The sequence below is a fragment of the Odocoileus virginianus genome, chromosome 8, assembly GCF_023699985.2.
Source record: "Odocoileus virginianus isolate 20LAN1187 ecotype Illinois chromosome 8, Ovbor_1.2, whole genome shotgun sequence".
In the NCBI taxonomy this organism is placed as follows: Eukaryota; Metazoa; Chordata; class Mammalia; order Artiodactyla; family Cervidae; genus Odocoileus; species Odocoileus virginianus.
The window spans coordinates 23,491,638-23,518,741 of record NC_069681.1 but is presented as its reverse complement, the minus strand read 5'-3'; the positions used below and the strand labels follow the sequence as shown (position 1 = coordinate 23,518,741).

Here is a 27,104-nt window from a genome sequence, read left to right as displayed (position 1 = left end):
CTCCCTCAATATCGCGCGCGCGCGCACACACAGACACACACGCGCGCGCGCAAAAGTTGAGGCCACCACATCTGCCTTCCCCAGATGGGGGTCCCTGCGCAAAAGCCTCCTCCCGCTCCAGGATTTTCCGACGCTGGCGCAAGCTCCTCCCTTGCCAGGGCCTGGCTCCAGCCCTAGCACCGAGTGCCCGCCCGAGCAGAGGCTGGGGGGCGGCGGGGAGTGGGCCCCGCTCGCCGCCATTGGCTGTGCGGCTGTGGGGCGGAGGGAAGCCTCCCGCTGCGCCCGCCGCCCGCCGGTGCGCCCCAGCCGCGCGCAGCACCGGTGCGCTCCACCATTCCCGCCGACCGCTTCTCCTGCGCAGAGCGGCGAGACGCGGGGCGTCCGCGAGGAGCTCGACGCAGCCCCGTCCCACCCCGAGCTCGGGAGCCGGCGAGGGACATCCGCGCACCCCGATCCGCAGGTCAGTGAGGGGCTCCCGACGCCGCCCGCGAGCGCAGGCAGAGGAGTGGGAGCCGGGGAGGCGCGGGGCGCCGAGGGCTGGAGGGGGCTCGCCCTGTGCCCCCGGCACCCCGACTCCTCTCCTGGGGCGGCCTCGGGTCCCAGAGGCTCCGCTCCCTCCGGAGCCGCCTCGCAAACTCTCCCCGGCTCCCAACGGTTAAGCTCCTTGTTCTGGTCACCCCCGAATGTGTCCCCTTCGTGCAGGCGAGCAGCCTCCGCTGCCCGTCTCTGCCTATTCTGGGGGTGACTCCTCGGGGCTACAGCAGGACGCCGTGTCCTTGGTCCCGGGATGACCCGCTTCTATCCCGGACACGGGGCGCCGGGGAGGTCTGCCCTCGCGTCTGCGGCTGCAGAGATGGATTGATTCCCCCGCTCAAGTGCAGGCACTTCTACACTTTGCGGAGCGTGTCTCTCTGGGTGCACGCTCGCCTTCGCGAGAAAGGTTATTCTTACCTTTGAGGTGTGTGCGGTCACGCTCGTGCGTGTTGGGCGCCCCCCTGGATTTCTAGGGTCACCCCTCCCTTCCTGAGGGCTCGCGGCGCGCACACTGACCGCCCGCGTTGTACCTTACCTGCCTCGCGTGCGTCTTCACCGGTCCCCGGCGGCTCCAAATCCGAGTAAGTTATACTGGCGCGGAACAGGCTGCCTTTCCCCAGCCGCGATTTTCCGAGTCCTTGTTCTTGGAAAACGCACCTGCTTCCTCCCGGTTTTCCCTGATCTGATGAGACGCTGGAATCCCGCGTTTTCCGGCCGAGGTCCGTGGACCATGGGCAGATGGTCTGATTTCTAACTGAGGAGGAAGGTGAGTCCTGCGGGGAGCATCGGACTCCTCCATTCACAGACTCGTCTCGTTGAGACCCAGGCTAGGTGAGCGGGCCGCACCCGCTCGCTTTCCACCGCCAAGTGCCTGGGGCCCCGCTGTTCCTGGGTTTGGTACCAGACTCCAGGGATGGGGTCCGCTTCTTACTGTCCTTCATTTCCTCTGCTCGTAAAATTTCCTTTGGAAAATTCTGTGCTGAAGTAAGCACTTGGGTGGTTCTTTGCGGGCGAGAATGGGATCGGATGGATGCAGGACGTCTCAGCCTTCGCGTTTAATTCAGCCCAGACTACAGGTGCCAAGGGCGGGAAACAGGAGGCGATTATGTCCTGGGGATTCCCGGGCCCACCCTAAGGATAACGCCCTGAAAGGCCTTTTTTGTTTGTTTGTTTCATTTTGTTTTCCGGGTGCTTTTCACTTTAGATTTTACAGATTCACTGTCAAGACAGTTGCTTATCAACAGGAAAAGAGGCAAAATAAGTGATAGCCTTTTCTTCAAAGGTTTACCCCCTAATGCATTAAGCCCAATACATCCTCCTTAAAAAGACAAAAAAGGTATATTTAACTAGCTTCTGTGTTTTAGCTTATTTGTGATCCGAGGCATGCTTAAATATATTGGCACTATTTTGCTAAGTATAAAGGCATTTTAGCCCCACCTTCACCCCTGCACACACACATGCATACCCTTTATAATCTGCACACAGTTGATCTATAATGTATTGACAAATGGCCGTTTGGAGTGTTAGTGAGGCTGTCTTGCATCGACACCAGCCCCACAGAGGATGCCCCAGTCACCTTCAAATGCTTGGCATCAGGCATGGGGAACCGTCTGCCAACCTCAGAAGTAGCCTGGGAATAGTGAGTTCCAGAAAATGGGTGGAGTGTTCCATTTCTGTGTTTGGGTTGGAGGCTTATTATTTATTTGGCTTATTTATTGACTATCTTTGATTCCTCTATATAAAGGCAAAGCGCTTTGAAGAACTCACCACACACACCTTTATGGTTCTCTAAAGAAGCCTCACTGAAGGTAAGATCCCTTCTGTTCTCCCTGTCACTGGTTAGTTCAATTCAACAGATTTTCCTGGATGTCTGTGAGATAAAGAGATACATAATGTGCTGGTGTATGGCATCAGATCTATCAGAGGGCTTATTCACAGGCTTCCTGAGTATTTTTTATATGTTTCCTTTTTAATGAGGGCAGATGAAGGATGACAGAGTTGATTGGTGAGAATGAGTAATCATACTAATCATTAAGTAAACTTTGGCCAATGCATTTATGCTAAGAATAAAGGATTAGCCCATCACAGACAAAATTCTCTGATTTGGTCTCTATTCCAAATCAAGTCTCAGCCCACTTGATAATAATACTCTTCTCTGGGCTTACTCGTCTCCCTGCACTTATACTTTAATATCCTTCTTTTTCCTTTTTTAAGTTTGTAGAATCTATATATTTAAATATATTTTTTAAGATTTAGTTATGAGGTAAAAGTAAAAAGTAAAACTATGGCTGAATTTTTGGTTTTTGCTCCTTTGGGTTTTTAAATAGTAATTTAAGAACCTGAAAATTATGAAAAGCCTTTGACATCAGGCACTAATATAGGTCCTACTTGCCTGGACCATGGCACCCATGAGCCATTCAGTAAGTATTTGTTAAAAGAAACTAGAAGCCAAAAAATAGTATGCCAGAAGAATGCCATTTTCTTCAGATAGATATATATGGAACATACTGTACTATTATATTACTGCATCAATGCAAAGCATCACAGACTTAACTTTTATGGACTGTTTCATTATTGTTCCTAATGACAACTAAAATAATAATAAAGTCTTTAAGTTAATTAGTGGAATTAGGGAATCCAACAGAGAGGAAGCTCAAATTAAGTGCCTGAGTTGGCAAGATTCCTTTGAGCTAACAGATGTACCTAGAGAAATCAAGCCAGAGGCTTAGATACAGTAATCCATGATACCTGCATTTGGACCAGCCTTTGATGCAGAGCTGGGGAGTCCATCTGTACATCCACTGGCCTTTTCAGGTCCAGGGTAGTAGACTACTGAGCCACATTCTAGGGCCTCAGCACCTCTGATTCTGACTTGTGGTAGATGTCTCTGTGGGATCGAGTGTTCTGAGAAGCTCAGACACAGAATGACTCCTTCAAGAGTTCCCTATGAATAGAATCCATGCTCACCTTTGGAACCAAGACACAGTCATTGTTAAGTCTACACTAAATTTTGGCAACAAAAAAATGACGGTTCTGAATGGTCAAGTAGCCATATACAATTTAACAGTATATCTAAACATGAAAAGGCACAATCTAGCCAAAACAGTGTCAATATTTCAACCCTCTGAATTCATATCAGGAACAAGAGAGACTGTCATAAATACTTTCTGAGTTCCTAACTTTTAAATTGTCATCTATTAAGTTGTGATGGCATCACTGACTCAGTGGACATGAATTTGAGTAATCTCCGGGAATTGGTGATGGACAGGGAGGCCTGGCGTGCTGCAGTCCATGAGGTCGAAGTTAGACATGACTGAGCAACTGAACTGAACTGAAGTTGTAACGGCTTCCCAGGTGGCGCTGCTGCTGCTGCTGCTAAGTCGCTTCAGTCCTGTTGGACTCTGTGAGACCCCATAGACGGCAGCCCACAAGGTTCCCCCGTCCCTGGGATTCTCCAGGCAAGAACATTGGAGTGGGTTGCCATCTCCTTCTCTGAGGTGGCACTAGTGGTAAAGAACTCGCTTGCCAATGCAGAAGACATAAGAGACATGAGTTCGATCCCTGGGTCAGGAAGATCCCATGGGCATGGCAACCCACTCCAGTATTCTTGCCTGAGGAGCCTGGTGGGCTACAGTCCGTGGAGTTGCACAGAGTCAGACACAACTGAAGTGACTTAGCATACATGCATAAGTTGTATTAAGATGGGAGATCAGTCTCTTCCCTGGTGGCTCAGACGGTAAAGCATCTGCCTACAATGCGGGAAACCCAGGTTCGATCCCTGGGTCAGGAAGATCCTCTGGAGAAGGAAATGGCAACCCACTCCAGTACTCTTGCCCGGAAAATCCCATGGACGGAGAGCGTGGTAGGCTACAGTCCATGGGGTCGCAAAGAGTCGGACACGACTGAGCGACTTCACTTTCTTTCACTTTTCAGGCATTCCAGATTTATGATTTGTACAATATTACAGGCTTGATCTTGATGCTGACATTATTATAGACAATAGTGAAAAGGTGTAGAAATTATAAGCCTATAATAGTTGTTAAAAAGGGTAACGTAAGAAGGTAACAGACCTGAATACAGTTTTTGATGGGAAACAAAAGGATAGGTGGCTGTTAAGAACCTATTTCAAACTCGCAAAGACAAGAAGTTGACTTAAATCACAGTCAAAACACTAAAGATATTCATTCGGGGAACAGATTTGCCCCCTGGGGTAGCCAAGACAGCAGCTTTCCTTTGCCATGGTCATTTAGTACTCATCAGATGAGTCTGGCAATTTACCAACTATTGCCAATCATGCTGGTTTGGTTCTTACTCACTTTCACTTTTCCTGTGACCAGGATTATAGCAGAGGGACTTACTCTTCTCATTTCTTAAATAGAACATTCAGAACATGCTGTAAAATGCAACTATAACAGAAAGTACAGTCACATCCTTTTGGGCAGGTTGACTTACTGGCCTCAGCCTGAGAGTCTTAAACTTTGAAATAAAAGGTGCATATGAACCACTTTAAAGGCTTCTGTTAAGCATATACGTTACAAAAAAGAAGGAAAGGGAGAAAGAAAGAGTTCTGGGCTTAATCAGTAATATTTTACTGCATAAGTTATTGTTAAATTTTATTTCTATTTCTTAATGAAAATATCTGTATTTTCTGATTAAGATTCATTTTCTTGTACCAACATTCAAATGCAGACATGCACAAAATAGAATGTGAACATACCCATAATATCACCTGCTAACAAAACCATATGTTAGAAACCTGGTACATAACCTCTTATCTCCTTTAGTTTGGTTTGGTTTTTGCATGTCACTAAAATTGTGTGTGTGTGTGTGTGTGTGCGCGTGCGTAGCAGCAATAGCCAGGATAGTAATTATTTTATAAAAACAGAATCATACTATGCACAACTCTAAAGTTTACTTTTTGACTTTGCCAGACATGTATGCAGCGTCTTTCCATGTTAGAAAACATAATTCTTTTGGTTATACCAGAATCCCCCATTTGCACAATCTTTCCATCATTTGTTTAACCAATCCTTGACTCATTGGTAGTTCCAGTGTTCAGCTGCAGAGTATATCTTTGTGCATGCACCCTTTAAATTTGTCTTATTTTTCCCCATAGGGTAAATTCTCAGAATTTATTATTTATATTATTGACCTATAATGCTGTGCATTTTTTCAGTAAAACAGAAAGGACTAAGTAATTCATCCAACAAGTAGTAGATATTCCCCACTGTGATCCAGAGTATCTTCTATATGCCCAACATATTTTTTGCACTTAAAAAGATAATTTTTATTGTTACTTAACATCCATAGTGAAAGTACACAAGTCATAAGTACATAATTTATGATTTTTTGTGTTCAATTTGAACATACCCATGCAGATGGAACCCAGATCAAAAATAAAATATTTACCAATACCATCTCCTCATGCCCCTCACATGCCTTGGCAACCAATTGATTATTCTAACAATTCCTCATGAGAAAGTCATTGGTGAGCTTGTTGACCTTAGTTTTCATGATTCAAGTGCTAGATTATGGGCACCATGCCATTTAGATTGACAGTGTAATATTGATCGATGCTTTTCAGACCTTCAAAGATTCCTTGTCAACAAAGGTGGCCTGGTTCAACTGAATTAGTTTCCAAGATCCTTCATTCTGTCCTCATCATTTGTCATTTCTATCAAGTTTGATCTTATATTTATCCATTGGACCCTGCCTGGCACATATTTCGATTGATATCATGAATTAACCTCTGGAAAACAAAAGAAATTGACTAATTTGTTTTTCATCTGATTTCCTATTGTTGGCCACCCAGGCCAGCTGAGTTAGTTGGATTTAAAATTGGAAAAGGAGTCCCAGGCTCTCATTTTGTGGCTTCTGTCTCCTTCTGCCTTCTTTTTCCATTAGGAGTATAATCAATAACCTTCAAAATTCACTTAACTTTCAGAGACATCAGTTTCTTGATTTTTAAGGACTTCCAACTCCTTGATTCTATTTTAAAAAAATTATCCTTTAATGTATAGCTAAATACATATAACTTACCTTTCATAGAGGAAAGTCAATATTGAGAGTAAACAGGAGAGAAGGAATGAGTTAGATGTATGAAAAGTGTCTTAAGTTAGTTCAGTGAATGAGAAGAGAAAATAATTGCTTCTTTTGTGCTCCTCTGTTTTCATCCCCTTTATTATTTTCTAAGAAGCGGAAGTCTGGATCAGTTTCCTAACACAATACTGCTGGGGAGATCACTGCTCACATTACCATGGCTTCGATCAAGATGAAGTGCTACTCAAAGTACAGTTCACGCACCAGCGCTTGAATTGTTAATTACTCATTCACCAGGAGAGACGGAACTTGAGCCAGAATATAAATCAAATAAGGCATGAAAGCACACTTTTTAGTTTGGATGATTTTTTGGTAGTAAAACCTTCTTGATGAAGGAAGCAGTGCTTTGAAGTTCCTCTTCTCACAAGGACTCATAACCCACCTATTCCTGAAGGAGTCAAGTGGCTTATTTGAATAGTAGCACTGATCTCTAAGGTGGGCTTTGTAGTTAAATTGAGAAATTTGTAAAAATGTAAACATTTTCTCTTCCTGTGCTCATTTTCTATTGAAAAAAAAAAATTTTTTTTTTGAGGGGAAGGTGTGTTTAACTTTGAGATAGAGTGACTAATAGCACCACAAAACATGGTGTTCCTGTATGCAGCTAGTTATAATACCCTTCCCTACAATGATCAGCATATTGCCCTTGACCATTTTTACTTCCACAGATGAGCAGAGAGACAAGGACTGTGATTGTAAGAGACTTGGTAATTTTCAAAGAATGGGATTATCATAGACTTTAACTTTACGTTAAAAAAGACAACAATGCATCCTGTTTCCACATCCAGTCACATCTTCACTGATTCACAATGGTAAACTCCCTTTTGATTTTTATTGTGCTCTTCAGAATACATTCATTCCAGCCACTCAACTACGTTCATGATAATATGTTTCAGTGTTGACAGCAGATTGCTCCATTATCCTGGTGGACAGGAAATTCAATAAAATCTTTGTTGAATATTGTTGAGAGACACAATTGCTTGATAAAAGTATGATCCAAGTTTGCTCTGGAGCATGGAACTATTCATTTTATTGCCCTAACTAAAATATTTATAAATTTAGGGCATGTTCATCATTTTTTTTTTTACTATTGAATAACTACCCTTTGCCTAATCAGTATGATTTAATACAAGATCATTTATTCCTTCATTCAATAAATATTATTGTGAATCCAAAAGTAGAATAGACAGAAACTACCTCTCCAAGAAGCTTCAAGTTTCTCATTTCTTTTATCCTTTGATCCCTTCTTTCCTTCAAGTACTTACAGAGCATCTTTATAACAGATTGCTGATTCATAGACAGAAAGATTAGTCCTCTCTTCTAAGAGTACATAGTCTATCAAAGCAGACCAATGGGTCAACAAATATAACAAGTATAATAAAATGTGAAAAATGCTATTGTAGAAAGATATAGAAAGTATCCTGAGAATACAGAAGAAGGAGCCAGAAATTTGCTTAGAGAAAAATAGGTAGGGATTTATATTATGAGTGAATTACTAGATGAGGCAGAGGCAGGAAGGTTTGCAGAGTATTAAAGAATGAACAAATTGGATTTCGGATGGAGTTGGGGAGAAGACATACCAATATAAGAATTAAATATAAGAATTCAAAATATATGGGAAATCTATAATAGTTTGATATGCCTGGAACACCATTCTCAGGGACAAGAGAAAAATGAGCCTGGAAATGTAGCATGTAGCTATGTAACAAGGGACATATAAGGTAGGTAATACAAGGAAGGTTTTTTAGAATTTTTAATCAAGATGGTCACTATAAAAATATGCATGTGCATTAGACTCATGCACATGAGTCTAAAATATTACATGAGTAATATTTTATCACCTTACCTTACATAGTACATGGTTAACAAGTTGTTGTTGAGTGAATCATTGATTGTATCAAAGAATAGTTTTCTTAACCAAAGTCACTACCACTATCCCATTACTTGTATAATGAGTTGTTTTATCCATTAGGGGTCTTGAGTTAGTCTTCATGTCTTTATTGCCCCTACCCTAGTCCCTCTTGAGGGCTTCCCTGATAGCTCAGTTGGTAAAGAATCCACCTGCAATGCAGGAGACTCTGTTCAATTCCTGGGTCTGGAAGATCCGCTGGAGAAGGGATAGGCTACCCGCTGGGATTGGCCTTCCCTGGTGGCTCAGCTGGGAAAGAATCTGCCTGCAATGCGGGAGACCTGGGTTCAACCCCTGGGTTGGGAAGATCCCCTGGAGAAGGGAAAGGCTACCACTCGAGTATTCTGGAGTCACAAAGAGCTGGACATGACTGAGTGACTTTCACTTTCACTTTAGTCCCTCTTGAAACCATTTGTGCAGGTTAAAGTGACCGCTGGGCAGGACTGTCCATATACAATAGCACCTCTTCATGCACCCTAAAGGAAATCAGTCCTGAATATTCATTGAAAGGACTGATGCTGAAGCTGAAATTCCCAATATTTTGGCTACCTGATGTGAAGAAGTGACTCATTGGAAAAGACCCTGATACTGGGAAAGATTGAAGGCAGGAGAAGGGGACAACAGAGGATGAGATGGTTGGATAGCATCACTGACTCGATGGACATGAGTTTGAGTAAGCTCCGGGAGTTGGTGATGGACAGGGAAGACTGGTGTGCAAAAAGTCAGACATGACTGGGCGACTGAACTGAACTGAATGCTCCAGCTTGTCAGGGAATGTGTGTAGCTGTATCAGTAGCTCACTCTCATTCCTTTAAACCTCACTCTTGTATGAAATTAAAGCTAGCCAAAAACATGCTTTACAACCTTCTTTCTTAGCAGTGCCAAAAGAGAGTTTTAATGTAATATATAGTAATTCATGCAGTTCTCCATTGTTCAGAATTTGGCTGCTTTAAAGTCAGTTTCTTATATACCATCATAACCTCTGCTGTGATAGTGAGTCAGTCAGTAGAAGGTAGATTATGCTACAGTACAAAATAAGAGAGTAACCTCAGTGGCTTAAAACAACAGAAGTCTATTTATTGTTCACACTAAGTGCTCACACAACCAGCAAGGGGTGAATGCACTGGCTTTGGTCACCCAGGAACTCAGATTGGCAGAAGCTGGCCCAACCTCACAGTTGTTGAGGCAGAGGGAAGGCATGTGGCAAGTCTCACACGTGAAAGAAAGGTGAAAGTGAAAGTTGCTCAGTTGTGTCCAACTCTTGGTGACCCCATGGACTATACAATCCATGGAATTCTCCAGGCCAGAACACTGGAGTGGGTGGCCCTTCCCTTCTCCAGAGTATCTTCCCAACCCAGGGATCAAACCCAGGTCTCCCGCATTGCACGTGGAGTCTTTATCAGCTGAGCCACAAGAGAAGCAAATTCACATAGTTACTGGAGCAGAAGGAAGGCATGTGGCAAATCTCACATGTAGTCTTACATTTTATGCCCACAAGGGATGCATGTAAAATTTTCTGCAAATTTTATTGATCAAAACAAGTCATGTGGCCACCCTAGTTTCAGAGGGGTCACACACTTGCAGCCTTACAACATGTCTGGACAGAGGGAAGGACAGCAGAAACATGTGAGCATCACTGATGACCACAGGTCTCAAATTTATTCCTCCTTTATCTTCAGCCTCCCCGGAGAGAAGAAATGGAATGAACAGAAAATCTGGAGACATGGGGATATAGATTTGAATTCCAGTCTGGCCTCTTAAGTGGCTGGGTAACCTTGGGCAAGCTTTTGAATTCTCTGATCCTTAATTTTCTCCTTGGTTACAGCAAAGTAAGGAATAATAATAACTACAGTACAGAGATGTGAAGCTTAGAGAAAATATCCCTGTAACACACACACACACACACACACACACACACACACAACTAGTATGTGCTTTTATTGAATACATATCAGCTGCTACCATTCATTGTGTTACTGTCTCTCCAAACTGGGCATCCTTTCTCCTGTACAAGCATGTCAGATCCAGCTTCCTCTGCCTGTCATGTTCTGAAGACCTCCTCTCATTCCATAATGACATGAGGATCCTCGCACCACCCCCTGCCACCGCTCATCATTCTTCTGGCATGATGTTGCCTCTACACCCAGTGCACACACACTGAAATAAAAAAGCACTTAGATGTAAGAGAAATGAGTGATGTATGAATGTGTGCTTATAAGAGTATTTCTACAGCTTTAATTAAGAAACACAGGGCACACAACCTCAAAGGGTAAAGTGGAGAGCTCAACCTTAAGAGAGGACAAAGCCAAAGTCTGTTAAATCTTATATAAAAGATACTCGTGATTTTCATGAGTAAAGCCATATTTATTTGTACTTTTAAAAGAATTGTATAAGTCTTTTATATAGGCCATCAGTGTGGTAGTCTGTTTTCTACAAATAATGACATTATTTTTCAATTTGACCTCTTCCCATTTTTAAAAATGAAATACATTCTGGGAGTATTGGAGCCTACATTTGTTTATTGCTTCCATATTGTCTTTGACAAATTTTGGTCCTGGGTTGTTATCTTAAATAACAGGCTGCTGGGGACTTGATTTCCTCTACATTTGATAGTCTGCCATATCATGGTGTTCCATGTTATAAGGAACACGTAGACATTCTTTTTGTTAGCCAGACTTTTGAGTATATGGTGCAGCCTGAGAGAGAGAAAGGAAGGATGAATGAGAGAATGTTAAGGCAAGCTCTGCTGCTGTGTTTACACAAAGGATTAGCAGGACCATGGGAAGTTTCGGAGGGAACATGCTTTCCTGATGAAGGACACACTGTCCTCATTTCTGTCTCCTGCCTTCCCTGGTGAACTTGGGAATCTGGTAGAAGAGTAATTTCAGAGCCCTGAGAGGGCACTTTGTCTCCTTATATGGTTGGTGTTTTATTTAACCTCTGCCTAAAATCTGACTCATTTGGTACTCATCAATTTAGGGTACCTACCTAGAGCCTCAGTCATATGATTGCTTATGACTGAAGAAAAGCACTATTAATATCAATGCTCCACATTAAAAAAAAAAAAATTTGCAGCTGCATTTTTCAGTGACTAGTTTCATTCTTTGGAAAAGGCAATGGCAACTCACTCCAGTACTCTTGCCTGGAAAATCCCATGGTGGAGGAGGCTGGTGGGCTGCAGTCCCTGGGGTCACTAAGAGTCGGACATGACTGAGCGACTTCACTTTCACTTTTCAGTTTCATGCATTGGAGAAGGAAATGGCAGCCCACTGCAGTGTTCTTGCCTGGAGAATCCCAGGGATGGGCGAGCCTGGTGGACTGCCATCTATGGGGTCGCACAGAGTCGGACACAACTGAAGCGACTTAGCAGCAGTAGTAGCAGTTTCCTTCTTTAAAAATTGTTTATTGGCTCCTGTTTCAAAAGATGCAGACCCTGGACTATAAGAGAGTTCATGTGTTTGGGTTTATTCCTCTTGCCACAGTAGAGGGCTCACCCAAACCTGGGTGATCATGAGGTGGCTGCTAGATTTGAGTTGTAGGGAGCATGAGTTCTTTGATCTGCTGAACTTGGAGTTTGAAGACTGTTTGATGCTTGATGCCTAAATCAAGTCTCCCACTTTTGCTGAGTTTATTTGCTTCTGTGTTTCCTGTGGGCCTTGTGTGGAACCTGGACCTCACTGGCTATTGTGAGTCTCAGTGACATTCCACAGAGCCTGCCAACACACTAGTCCTCAATAGAAAATGACTCTCTCTTGGATCTTGAGGACATTATACTAAGTGAAACAAGTCAGACCAAAAAACAAATTCACACAGTCTCACTTATATGTGGAATCTAAAGAAGACAAAAACAAGCTCATAGGTAGAACAAATGTGTGAAATGTGCAAAGGTGGTCAAAAGATACAGACTTCCAGTTATAAAGTAAGTAAGTCATGGGGATATAACATTTGTCATGTTGACTGTAGTTAATACTACTGCATTGTATATTTAAAATTGCTAATATCTTAAAAGTTCTCATCATAAGAAAAAATTACAACTGTGGGTGGTGGCACATATTGTCTTCTTATAGTGATTCTTTTGTAATATACAAATATCTAATCATTATGTTGTATACCCAAAAACTAATACCATGTTATATGTCAGTTACTACTACTATACTAAAGAGTGATGCATGCTCAGTTGCCCAGTCGCGTCTGAGTCTTTGCGATTCCATAAACTGTAGCCCGCCAGGCTCCTCTGTCCATGGGATTTCCCAGGCAAGAATACTGGAAGGGGTTGTCATTTCCTCCTCTAGTGGATCTTCCCCTCCCAAGCATCAAGCCTGCATTGGCAGGTGGATTCTGTACCACTGAACTGCCTGGGAAGCTATATGTCAATTATATCTCAATTATTTTAAAAAAGAAAGAAAACTACTCTTTCTTGAATCAGGATACCTACAAAGCCCCGCCCTTTGACTGGGCATTTAAAATGCAGGAAAGATATCCTGGGCTGCCTCTGAGGATGACTGATGATGTAAGATGAACATCGAACATCTTATGTTCATCTGGAGGTCCAGACAGAGATTCAGACCAGTGAATGGTGGCGGAGTGAAGTCATGAGCAAGGCTGGCTGGCCAGCCACCATTCCTGGTGTTCAGGCAGCCTATCCTGCCACTATGGATCTAGTTCCCTAGGTGCATTAAACCTCCTCTCTCTCATTCTCTGAGACTTCACTTCGGATCCAGTTCCCTAGGTATATTAAACAGGCTCCCTCTCTTTCTCTGGGACTTCACTTCCTGTACCTCTGAGCATCATAAGCTGATGGTGCAGCAAATATTTGAACTTCTCCAAAGCCCACTGAAAAGACAGGCTTTATCACTGTATTTATTTAGAAGCTTCTAACATTTTTACTGACTTACTGCATATTATACCAAATATATTTTCTTAATTCCCTTGGGGATAAACCATCTTTCCCTAATTTATATGTTAAAGATAACCAATCCTACTGAAAAACTATGAGAATAATAACAATGGACACCTATATATCCTTTAACTAATCAGTTGCTAATATTTTAACACATTTGATTCATCATCTTTTCTTTCTGTATGTGTGTATGTACTTATTTTTTTTTATTTTGGCTGAACCATTTGAGGGTTAGTTGCTGCTACTATGACACTTTACTTTGTACATGTATTTCCTAATAATCATAACATTCTCCTATATCACACTTAAGAAATTTAATATTGCTATAATGCAGTTATCCAATGTACAGTCTATGCCCAAATTTCCCCAGTTGTCCTAGTAATGTCCTTTATAACAAAGCTATTTTTCCTTGTAATGGGTCCAAAGATCTTTCATTGCATTAGAGGATAAATCTTGACATCTGCATCCTACTTTTTCTTCTCTGAGTATTCATCTGAATACTAAATAATTTAATACAGCCAAAACTGGGTGTAGCCAAAACTTAGCCTGCCTAAGCCGCCAATTACCAAGCATTATTATTTTTAAATACCCGTTTCACTGTGGAAAGCATCATCATACTTTGACTGTCAGCCATGGAGGACTGGAAGAATGAGAATCCTTTAGTAGAATCCATATGTATGAATTATGCTAAGCACTGGGCTAATATCCAGGAGGACTGGGCAATGTCCACACTATGTAATCAACTAAGGTTCTATTTGTAGTTGTATTATGAGGGACGATGGTTTATTAATTCAAGTAAATGCTTGGTTGAAAATGTCATCAGATGGAAGACTCTCTGAGCTTGAGTCCTTGCTGGGAAATGCAGGACTTAAAACACACATACTTGTCATATTCCAGTCCATTTCTAAGAAGAGGCTATAAAGCATTTTAGTTTAAACAAATAGATGACTATAGTTGTCAACAGAGAAATTGAAATAAATTGTGGCCTGTTTAATTAATTTGCTAATACTGAAGTTCTTTTCAAACAAACTATATCATCACTTTTTTTTTTCAAACTGTACCTGTACATGTGATTTTTATAGATAAGAGAATAGTTTGTTAGGTTTTGGCATATTCTTAGGTGCAAATTTTAGAAGTGGATATATTAGATAATTTATCTTCCTGTCTTCCGTATACCTCAATTACAAAGATATTTTAATGGAAAATTAAGTTGGGGTTTAATTTATGAAGTGAATAAAACATTTACTATATATCCATTCTTATAAGCTGAAAATTTACAAGACAGATGAAAAATTATAAGATAATGTATACACAAAACAATAATAGACATTTACAGAAGCATATGCCATCAGAAAAGTTTTCACTGAACACATTAGCTTAGATACCTATGGGAGATGGAAGGAAATGTAGAAAAAGAGGGATCGGGTTAGTCACAAACAGAAGAATGTGCATTTAAAAAGGAAAATAACAATAAAAACAAGAGAGTAAAGAGTGGCATTGGTCAGGAGTTGTACAAGCTCATTTACTTTCTTCTTACGCTGAATGGTCCCAGTGGCCCATAGATGCCTACGTCAGAGGAATCTGCTTAATCTAGAGTGGACTTTATCAAAGCTTATAGAAACCCCATATTTCCAAGCTCTTCCTTGTCTCCTTAGAACAGTTTTAGGGGCACTCGAAGGCCCCTGGAGCCTGAGAGAGTCGAGGGGAATACCTTGTGGCCTACCTATAAAGGTTTAAAAAAGTGACTTATGGCAACTGCAAAATTAAGTTTACAAGAACAAAATCTTTCTAAATATCATACTCCATAAGGAGACTGTTAGGAGCATTTCCTTATTGGACAAAAGCTAAACTTAATACAAATTATTTTAATTGTGGAGATAGAATGAAAGGCAATGGGAAAGGAGAAAATGCCATTCTCCAGCCAGACCATCGTTCTCCAACCAGAGCATGGTTGAGAATTTTTTAAAACATGTCTCGTCTTATTAAAAATAAGCAAGCAGGTTTCCTTGGTGGTCCAGTGGTTAAGAATCCATCCTGCAATGCAGGGGACACAGGTTTGATCCCTGGTCTAGGAGGATTCCACATGCCCCAGAGCAACTAAGCCCATGGGCCACAACTACTGAGCCTGTGTCCTAGAGCCTGCTCACCACAACTAGAGAAAGCCTTCGCAGAGCACCTAGAGAAAGCCCTCGGGCAGCAAAAACAAAAATTAAAAAAATAAGATTTTTTTGTATACTAGTTGCCCCAAGAATTTAAAAAAATACATATTTTTTTTCTTAATATTCTTCTAAAAAAAATTGGAAATGATCAGAGCTGAATGGAGGAAGGGAGTTGCACCTCAAAGTCCTCATTAAAAATTCTGTAACATCTTGAAAGGTCGATCTTGCTTCTTACCATCTTTCTTCACACTGATTCATTTCAACCTTGCCTGTGATCTTCAAGTCATTATTTCTCTGACTGTTTGCTTTTTCTTTAAATCAAGTGTTTAGCCAATAATCTTTTTTCCTGCTCTCTGAAAGTGACTCTCATGTTCTGCTACTTCTGAACCAGTTCCTGCTTCATTCAACCTTTAAGTTGCCACTTTTCTCATTTTGATTTGATTCATTGTGTTAATAACATAGATGGGTCCAGTCTTCCCAAAGTGCAAGGTAGATCCCTTCTTGGTCTTTTCTAAACATCATTAAAAAATCATGAAAATACTATGCCTAAAACTGGTTTTATATTTGACCTTTTTAATCCAGAAAATGGGGGCTTCCCAGGTGGCACCATAGTAAAGAATGCGCCTGCCAATGCAGGAGGCAAAAGAAACTTGGGTTTGATCCCTGGGTCGGGAAGAGCCCCTGGAGGAGGAAATGACAACCCACTCCAATATTCTTGCCTGGAAAATTCCATTGACCAAGGAGCCTGGTGGCCTATAGTTCATGGGGTTGCAAAGAGTCAGACACGATTGAGAATGCATGCATCATGCATCATTGTCCAGAAAATTATCCACTTAAACTCTATTTTTTCTAAGGGTGTATCATTTAAAAATAATTATTCTTACTAAGGCAGAGATTTTGACATAAAAATGTTCACAACAAATGTAGCAAAACTTTATTACAAATAATAGTTTGATTTCACCAGGAAAACAGTGCTATAGATGCAAGGGAACTCATATTGCTTTTGAGGCTGTAAAAGATAGATGGTCAAAACACTTAGGTTCCTATATCCTTTTGAAATAGTTTCTTGTGTTTTTAATTTTTATTTTATAATTTCATTCAATCCACACTGTTTTGCATATCAAGAAAGGTATATTCTGAATATTCTGTGAATTATACCTTATGTAGATAACTAATTTTTAAAGAATTGGAACAAAATAACTAGCCTAACATAAAAGTATTCTGAAAATAATTTAATTATTTTGCTGAGGAAATAATTTACTGAGCTGGAGGCTAATCCAGAGAGATAAAAGCCATCACTGAGGTAAAGAGAGATAATAAGGGATTGGACTGAATCCAAAGCCACCTAATGACCTACCCTAGAAACTGGTTTTGAAAATAAATCACAGATACTAAGCTGTTACTCCAACATTTCTTTAATTTTCACCAGAGTACTATGAAAAAGTTCTGATTACATTTTCTCATCATTCTTTTGAACCACAGATAAAGAGGACTGTTCGTTTTAATTTTTTGGCTGCCATTATCCAGTCCAGGGGAGTTTCCAAGGTGGTGCTAGTGGTAAAGAACCCACTTGGAATGCAGGAGATAGAAGAGATGGAGGTTCCATCCCTGGGTTGGGAAGATCCCCCGGAGGAGGGCATAGCAACCCACTCTAGTATTCTTGCCTGGAGAATTCCATGGACAGAGGAGCCTGGCGGGCTACAGTCCATGGGGTCGCAAAGAGTTGGATGCGACTGAAGCAACTTAGCACGGGTGCATCCAGACCAGACCATGAATTCCAGGGTGTTATTCAGAAACTTCATCTCTCCACACTTCTTTTCATGAAATGGCTCTCTAATTCCACATTGAATAGCACATAGACTCAGTTTTTTTCTGTACTTGGTTTTATTTTTTATTGTGCTGACACAGGGAATCATAATGAGATTCCACTAATTTTCACACAAAATTCTTCTCCCAAAGCGCTGTATTGACTAAGCAGGAGCAGTTCGTAAATAAGCAAATATATGGCAACCCACTCCAGTATTCTTGCCTGGAGAATCCCATGGACAGAGGAGCCTGGTGGGCTACAGTCCATGGGGTCACAAATAGTCAGACAACTGAAGTGACTTAGCATGCATGCATGGATGGGCTTAATCAGCTTAATCAGCTTAATCAGCTTTGAATAAGGTTAGCAGTAAGATAATAAACTTTATTTTCATTATTTTCATTATTGCAAGTCCAGGGGTAAGTGTTTGCCATTGACTGAAAGTGAAGATTTATATTTACATTTAAATTTAATTTAAATTAAATTTAAATTAAAAGATTTACATTTAAATCTTCACTTGCAGTGGGTAGCAAGTATGTATTGTCAGCATCTACCTTTTCTTACCTAGAATGACCTAAAAGGCCACTAGGTGAAGAAAAAGCATTAAGAGAAAAGAAAATCATGCAAATTGTAAAGTTCAAGGTCCTGTATAAAACATGTTCTTTTCTAAGTAGAACTAAAAACAACTGTGCTAAGATATGATAAGTTCCCCTCCAGATTCTGGAAATGGTAGTTTCTACGTGTCCTACAAAGAAAGAGATCAACTATATCATCTAAAACTATTCATTACATTATACAATTAAATTTTACATTTGTAGACCTGGAAAGAGCCTTTACCATGCATGTTAATACTGTATCAAATTGTTGCTAATGGTTTGGGAGGCCCACCTTTTGGAGAATGAAACAGCAGGGTGTGATAACGATGAACTGTTAATTCAACATCCTAACAGCTAGGGCACTCTTTAAATAATGTCCACAAGGGGACAGAGCAGCTTGTCCCAGTTTTCCACAACAGCAACGACAACAAAACCTTTCAACGGGTTGCTATTCACATAGACATGTATTTAAATAAAGGTCAGAAGCTCAGAGACTGCTGTGCCAGCGCGGAGGCCGACTGTAGGCTGGGTTTAACCCACCACTGTACTGTAGAAGTCGAGGCCCTGGCAGAGGCCCCTCCCACAAGCTGGCCGCCCAGGGGTCTTGCCATGCTTCTGGGAGAGCACTCAGGGATGAGGGCTTATCAGATCTTCTTCCTTTCACCAAGCCGGAAGGTACACACACGGGAGAGAATGCTTTGCTCCTCCAAAGCTTCACAGTCCTCATAATCACCCCATGGGAAGGAACGCTTCCCTTCTCTCAGAGGAGTCACAGAGGCTGGGAGTCACAGTGACAGGCAACAGAGACCCGCCCCCTCCACCAGGCCTGCCTTGTCTGTGTGGTTCCTCTGACTCCCCACCCGACTGGGCTCAGGTGAGATCACACGCCCTTGCTTCCTTCCTCGCTTCAGGAGGTGACTGCCGTTCCTAGATTTCTTCCCAGCACATTTTTTTATTCCAAGAGACAAAGGGATAGCTGGCTGACCATGAACTGAAACATCTCCCTGGATCTTCATTTATATTGTGATCTCTCTGTCTCTTCTCCCTTTCTCAAAAAAAAACCACTTTCTGAGAATGGGTCAGAAAAAAAATAAAAAAGCATCGCATTCCTCACATGGCTTTAAGTGCCACGTGAAATGAGAGTCTGCTTCCGCTGCCCCTGGATGGGTCAAGGCTATGCATTTCAGATGAAGTCGCTTTCTTTTTTCCTTTGAACCTAATCTGTGTGGGAGAAACAGCCCAAGAAGCAGCATCTTGAAACACACTTGTTTGATTTTGTTGCCACAGTACCACCAACAGCCTCATTCAAACTGCTTCGTGCCTAAACACATACACTTTGGGTCATCCTCAGCATTATACACAGACTCAAAACATTCACCAGAGAGAAAGAAGACGTATCAATTTTTAAGAAAATGAGAAGTCATGTCATCAAGTTAAAATGATTCTAACAGTGCATACACTCTATTGTTTCAGACTGGAAGAATGAAATGAAGTTTGTAGATCTGTCATTTTAAATTAGATATGGTGTTAGAAAGTGTTCTAGTTTCATTCTTTTACAAGTGGTTGACCAGTTTTCCCAACACCACTTGTTAAAGAGGTTGTCTTTTTTCCATTGTATATCCTTGCCTCCTTTGTCAAAGATAAGGTGACCATACACATATATATGGAATTTAGAAAGATGGTAACGATAACCCTATATGCAAAACAGAAAAAGAGACACAGATGTATAGAACAGACTTTTTTTTTTTTTCCTACCACTGCATCTTTTTTTTTTTTTTTGTCATACATTGACATGAATCAGCCATGGATTTACATGTGTTCCCCATCCCGATCCCCCCTCCCACCTCCCTCTCCACCCGATCCCTCTGGGTCTTCCCAGTGCACCAGGCCCGAGCACTTGTCTCATGCATCCAACCTGGGCTGGTGATCTGTTTCACCCTAAATAATATACATGTTTCGATGCTAACAGCATCTAGGGGGGACTGGGATGGGGAACACATGTAAATCCATGGCTGATTCATTTCAATGTATGACAAAACCCACTACAATATTGTAAAGTAATTAGCCTCCAACTAAGAAAAAAAATAAATAAATAAAAAAGAAAAAATAAATAAATACTCTATGAAAATCTGAAAAGAAAAACCAACAAATAATCAGTGTGGGAATTTGAATACAGCTTCCCAATAGAATATAAGCTGCAAGGAGGATTTCTGTCTGTTTTGTTCACTACTGTATCCCTACTGTTCTAGAACAGTGCCTGGTATTCAGTAAATGTTTGTTGAATAAATGGAAAGTAATGAATAAAAAATAAATAAATAAATAAATTAAATAGTATTCTGAAAGTAATAGTAACTAAAATATCGGGGGAAGGATATTTAGAGAAGATATTTAATTGTGAAATGTTGAATAAGGATGCAAGTTGTCATCTGTTCATTTCTGCCATTATCTCCCAAGGCCACTTGGAAGGTCACTTTCCCCAAATCTTCTCAGCCTCAGTTGCCATAAACTCTTCCATAGACATTTGAGGCTCACAATGGGCTTTTGTCTCAAAGAAGGTGATCTTCAGGAGGTGAAAAGTACTCTTGGAATATTTACATTGTAAATAGATACCTTGGATTTAGCAATTGGTCTGGCGGCCAGTTGTGAGCTCTATCATTGAATTGCCAGTGACAGATTCAGAGCCTCCAACTCCACCTCCAGAAAATGATACAGAGCTGGGTAGCAAAGGTGGTTTTTAGAAAACTCAGCCAATTTCAGCTGAATGTATCACCTGTACATGTCAGAATTATTGGATTAGCAGAGACCTGGAAGTCCCTCTAGTCTTTCGAGGGACCTATATCTACTGTTTTTTTTACTTGGATGGCCTTTTATTATTTCAAAGCATGATTTTGGACACAGTGTCACATCCTAACTTAGGAGCTTGTGGAGAGGTAGAAAATGTATCATTGGACAGATGGGAAAACAAATATCAAGACTAAACTGTGAGCTTGTCCAAGTTCATTTTGTTTTTCATTTGAATGGCACTTTAAATGGCAGGTAGGAATTAACTGAGTGTCATCATTTTCTCTTCCTACCACAGTTGAGGAAAGTAAGAACACGATTCAGGCACGGGTTCCTCTCTGTCCTCTGTTACTGACTAGCTGTGAATCCTGAGTAAATCACAATTTCTTTGTAGATCAGTTTCCTCATCTGCAAAATGGGAATGATAATTCCACTCTGCCTCCCCTACAAACTAGTTTGTGTGAAGAGGAACACAAAATGCACAGCCCCCTTACCTTCTTACTGATGCCAGAAAAAGGTGTAAAATCATTACTACCAAAGGATAGGAAAATTGAGACCGGATGGTATAAAAAGTAGAAGTCCTGGCTTGTCTTCTAATTAGATACATTTATTTTTGCCATGTAGATCAGCATCTTTGTTCTTAGTTTCCTCAGCTAGACTTAGGAGGTCTTACCAGAACATCTTGAATATTTCTTTCCATTCAGTCCACACGATTCTTTCCTATGCACCATGCTGTCTCTGAGAGAAAGTCGCTCAGTCGTGTCTGACTGTTTGCGACCCCACAGACTATACAGGCTATGGAATTCTCCAGGCCAGAATACTGGAGTGGGTAGCCATTCCCTTCTCCAGGATGTTGTCTCTGAGATGCTGCTATTTTCCCTACAGACGAATGGCTAGGGCACTTATCTGCTGTATAAGGCATGGTATTACTACCAGATCAGTGGGACACGTTTGCAGTCCTGCTGTGATTCTTTTTTTCAAAGGATCCTTAGGAGCCTATAGCAGCCTAATGGAATTAAAATCACCAAAGTGTAATGAGGAGTGAGAGTCTCATTATTTTAAGAAATACTAAGAGCTTGTCCCGTGGCCTCCTCTGAGGAGTCACTGGGATTGTTAACTGGCTTGACTGCCGCTAGGGCAGCCCTCTCAGAGGGTCCTTCCTTCTTGGGGATCATTAGTGCCGCTCAGCTACAGCCACAGGGCCACTGTCAGCCCCTCAAGGAATCAGTCACTTAATTAGATTTGAGGAATGGACGGAAAGGCAGGTTGTCAAGGTAAAATGCAGTGCAGAGGTTAGGGAAAGGGAAAGCCAGGGTACAGAGGATATTTTTTGCATCAGCATTTCACTACATCTGATGCAAGGAAACCTGGAAATTTACAACCAAATGGTCCAATGCCATAAAGAGCTAGGAAGAGCATCTTTGCTGGATTTGAGGAAAGAGAGTCATCCATCGGAGAGATCATTCTCCCTCAGGATGCTTCCCTCGCCCCCACACGGACTAGGCAGAAGCTGACTGGGACTTCTCCAGTCATGGACGAGAGGGTGGTAGAGACACATGGCACCCACATCCACGCCTGGAGCCTGCAGAATCACACACCTTCCCTCCCAGGATGCCTGCCTGGCTCCGTCCACTTTGTTTCTGGCTTTCCTCACAGGGACCACATAAGGAGGGGAACATGGCCAAGAGCATTTCTTTCCCTGCAGCCATTCACCCACATCACACATATACACACGCACCTCCCGCCTCACACACCACACACATACACACACACACCACATACACACACACACCACACTACAACCACACCCCCATATATACCCCACATCCCCCACACACCATCCCACACACACATCACACCACACACCACACGTACCCCCTACACCCACACACACCCATACACATCACACCACACACAAGTACCCCCCCACACCACACATACTGCACACACACATCACACATACCCCACACACACACCACACACCACATACACTTACAACCCACACACAGATGAACCCCCCCCCACACACACACACACACTGAGTTCATTTTGGCCCAATTTTAACAATTCAGAGTGCTTCCCTGTCTATTATCTTGATCCCTGCATAACACAGTGTGCAGTTAGGGCAGTACTACACTATTTTACAGATGAGAAAAATGAAGCTCAGAAGCTAGGCAATTTGCCTAACTTACCAAAGATAAAGGAGAATTCAGGCCTCAAACTTAAGGCTCTTGACAGCAAACCTAGTACTCTTTATACTATTAAGAGGAAGTCCAACTTTTATCAATCTAAAGGTTTTTATTCAGTGCCTAAAATAATGCAGGACAGAGTAGAGAGGTAGACCTAACAGGAAACAAATATGCAGGAATGGCCCCCAAACCCAAAGAGATATGTTTTTATAAACAAGTCAGCAAAGTATGAAAAGCAAGCTTACACGTGCAGTGCTTCTCCAAAGCATGCTAGAAGGAAATACTGGTCAGAAAAAGTTGTGCTGGTGGGCTGGACAGTGCAGGGAATTCATTTTCTGGAGGAGGAAGGTTTGCAGCTAACTTTTGGGGTCCTATTCTCAGAGCAGGCTTGGAGCATCTGTTGAAATCTCAGCAGATGGAACACACCAGAAATGTACTTTCCTTTTTATTTTGGAGAAACCTGGCACCTAGGGTACTATGAGATCAAATAAAAGTGCATTTTTATATCATCATTTGTAACATAAAGTCAGGAACATTACTTGTTCCTGGCAAAGTGACTTCATTTTTTTCCCTCCCTGATGGATTTTTATAATTAAGCCTTGCTGAAATGAAAACTGGAAATGAGAGTCAATGTGACTTCTTTCTGAATAAAGCACTCAGTTGTTTGGGGGTTTTTGTTTGTTTTTGCAGTGTCAAAGGACACCTGGTACCTGCCGCCTTTGCTTGGAAACTGAGAAGTTGTGTTGTGCTGCAGTGTTTGCTGATGCTATCACGACAGAAGGAATGCTGATTCTGTCCCTTTTAACGCCTGTGTGAAACTGACTTTTCATACACTGTGCATTCTGTGACCTTCCATGAAGATGTCTGAACCTGACTCTTCCTCTGCGTTCTCGGGGAGTGTGGAGAATGGAACTTTCCTCCAGCTGTTTCCCACATCCCTGTCCACATCGGTGGACCCATCCTCGGGCCACCTGTCAAATGTCTACATCTATGTGTCCATATTCCTCAGCCTGTTAGCCTTTCTGCTCCTGCTTTTAATCATCGCCCTCCAGAGGCTCAAAAATATCATCTCCTCCAGTTCCTCCTACCCGGAGTATCCAAGCGACGCTGGGAGTTCTTTCACCAACTTGGAAGTCTGCAGTATTTCCTCGCAAAGGTCCACTTTTTCAAACCTTTCCTCCTGAATGGAATAATTCTTCAGTGCCGTGGTCGCTGAAGCTTTCCCTCAGGGGAAGTATCACAGGAAGCAGGCACCTCAGGAAAGAAATGCCCATTTTGTTCTTTTTCCCCAGTTAGACCTTGTTCTCCTCCTCCTTCAGCCCTGATTTCTTTTTCTGTTCATGATGCTTTTAGTGTGAATGTAGGAGTTGATGCTGACAGAAATGCTTGCATGGTGAAGAATTTCACCCAGATTGCTTGATGAACCTGGAGCTGGCTTCTCGGTGGGGCAGGCCACCCTGTTGGACACCGGAGGCCTAACTCACCTGAGGCGGCCTCGCAGAGGAAGCTGGATCAGGGCTCTGCACTTTTGTTTCTCTTACAAAACCATGAAATCAATGGAGCCAGCAGAAACTGGCAAAGTGAAGTCTGAGCTATGTAGAAGATATTTTACATATTGAAAAGATAAAGTGAAAAGCACCAAATTTTTAAAAAAAAGTCAGTTTAGATTTCATGTATAACATCTCTACAACCAGAGGCAAAAATATACTAAGTGTTTTATTTCATTTCACTTTAACCAATGAAAACCACATTTATTGATGAATTAAGTCATATATGGAGAAGTTCTGGAAGACTTTAACTTTTAATAGCAAGACAAATATGTATTATGATGCCATTTGTAACATATTTCTGCCTGTTGGGGTTTTTTTCCTACTTATGTTATAGTCTTAATGACTCTATGTTTGTGGAATTCTTTGTGATAATTGCTATTGCTATTACTAAGACAGGCACCAGAACAGACACTGGAAATTTTTATTTTGTATCTGTAATTTCCATCAGTGGGAATCATACATACGGAAAATACTCATTTAGTTGTATTTTGCAAAGTAATAACTCTTCGTGGTTGTGAAAGTATGTTCCTTTATTCAGTTTCACAGTCTTCATAAGCTCAGTGCAGAATTATATTGACTTCAAGATGTCAGATGTCTGTTCACTCACATGAGGTTGCAAAACTTAGAAGACTCCATTGCTAAATATTTATGTTGTTATATACTCTGTGAATGTTACATGTCTCTGATAATTCACTGTTGTGTGTTACCGTAAGACTCTACATTAGGATTCCAGGATGTGGATTTATGTTTAAAATTGTAAACACATTGGGTAGGGGGCTGCTATACTGTGGTCAGCCAAGCACACTTGAACTTGGGGCTTTGTGCATGAAAGGAGGCACCCTCCAGAGCATAGACATGGAATGTGGAGGGACTCAAGTTGCCCAAAAAAAAACTAACAAAGCAAGCAAAGAGTAGCTTTGCTACTTTGCAGCTTCTTAAGAGTAAGAATTTTAATATAATTTTTGAAATCAGTGGTCCACCATGTAAACACTGAATGTATTCATCCTGCAAAGCCCCTGCATCAGCATGGCCCCATCTGCCCAGGGCAACTGGACACTTCTTATCCAAAATATTTAATAATCTGGAGTGGTGGGGCCTTCAAGCCACCCTTTGGTTTGGTTGCGTGGCTTCTGGAGTAGGATAAAGAATGCACCATTTTTACAGGGCATACCTTTGTCATTCTAAAATGCTGAGAGAGATGTGAATTCACAGGATCAGAATGTGTTTGTTTGTTTGTTTTTTTAATCCATAAGCCTCGCTGAAATCCAACCATATCAGAAGGTTTATGTATCAAAAATCTCCCCAAACACTAAAAGACCTGCACAGAGTTGCAGCCCTGAAATATGTAATGAGTGAAAATTTCCCCTTTGCTGTCATTTAAAGCACAGCAGTGTGTTACAATGTTATTATGTAGTATAAATGCTGGACTGGAAAAACTCTATTTTAGACCATTATTAGCATTCTCAGTGTGTGTGTGTGTGTGTGTGTGTGTGTGTGTCTCCGTACACAACACAGAATATATAATATATATATATATATATATATTCACACCCTTCCCAATTAAGAGTTGTGTGAAAGCTGCACAGGATTCAGAGGCATCTATATTATCACTTTTGCTCTTTGATTAATCTTGTGCTATTTTGGTTACCAAGGAAGAAAGGACTCCGATGAACTGATTTTAAAAAATAAAGGAGCAAATTTGCCACATGACAGTATAATCTGTGAATGATCTGTTCTAAGGGGGTAACTTTACACTGTTTCCTTCTGGGAGAGATCTAAAGGCTTCCAGGACTAAAACTAATTTTTTTTTTTTAAATTTTCAGGCACACCCCTCCCTTCCCCTCCCACCCAACCCCTCTCCACGAGGGTTCCAGCTCTCAAGGTTAGTGGTTGGGAGCAACATTCAAAGACATAAAATAGGGCTTGTCACTCCCAGCTTGTCAGGATAACACACTGTACAACCTGAGATGAATTTGTGTTAAGTTCAGGAAGGTTGGAAGACTGGTTTATAAATAAAGAAATCAAGCCCACTGGAAGCCTGGCTCGTCTCTTGTTTGTTCTCAGTGAGGTAGCCCACAAGCTTCTCTCCTGGGAAGGCTTTTTCCTTCGAGTCCTCGCTGAAGCAGGATCAATAAAGAGTGGTCAAAACGTCAGTCTCTCCCCACCTCTGAAGGGTCCCTTCCCTCTGGGGCAGTGAGTTCCAAAAGTTCCTGATCAGAAGAATCACCTGGATGCTTGGGAAATATTCAGGAAATATTCCCGGGCCATAGTCCAGACCTCAGGAGGGAGCCAGAGAACCCTTATGTTTAACAAGGACCCTGCTTGATGCTCATGGTCAGTGAGACACACTGTGGCGGAGGAAAGTGAAAGTGTTAGTCGCTCAGCTGTGTCCAACTCTTTGCGACCCCATAGACTATAGGCTGCCAGGTTCCTCTGTCCATGGGATTCTCCAGGCAAGAATCCTGGAGGGACTGAACATGGTCTCCTGCATTGCAGGCGAATTCTTTACCATCTGGGCCACCAGGGAAGCCCAGGGTCACATATATTGCCTGGGCGTATTTGTGGAGACCAGGGAGGTCTTCCCTC

General features: G+C 41.7%; 1 protein-coding gene across 4 annotated transcripts; it reads left to right on the top strand.

The window, feature by feature from the left end:
• Positions 1 to 44: 44 nt before the first annotated feature.
• SERTM1 (serine rich and transmembrane domain containing 1) lies at positions 45 to 26,554 on the top strand. Of its 4 annotated transcripts, none has more exons than XM_020891728.2 (3): positions 45 to 460; positions 2,279 to 2,342; positions 23,659 to 26,554. In XM_020891728.2, exon 3 carries the CDS (start codon positions 23,823 to 23,825, stop codon positions 24,150 to 24,152), a length of 330 nt encoding a protein of 109 aa, XP_020747387.1. In that variant the 5' UTR covers positions 45 to 460; positions 2,279 to 2,342; positions 23,659 to 23,822; the 3' UTR covers positions 24,153 to 26,554. The 4 variants fall into 4 exon arrangements, with proteins under 4 accessions (XP_020747387.1, XP_070327432.1, XP_070327431.1 ...); XM_070471330.1 differs by lacking the exon at positions 45 to 460 and adding an exon at positions 670 to 1,870; XM_070471331.1 differs by lacking the exon at positions 2,279 to 2,342.
• Positions 26,555 to 27,104: the final 550 nt, after the last annotated feature.

Excerpts from the sequence above, each read along its gene's own strand:
- SERTM1 (XM_070471331.1), top strand. The coding sequence starts at position 23,823 with ATGAAGATGTCTGAACCTGACTCTTCCTCTGCGTTCTCGGGGAGTGTG.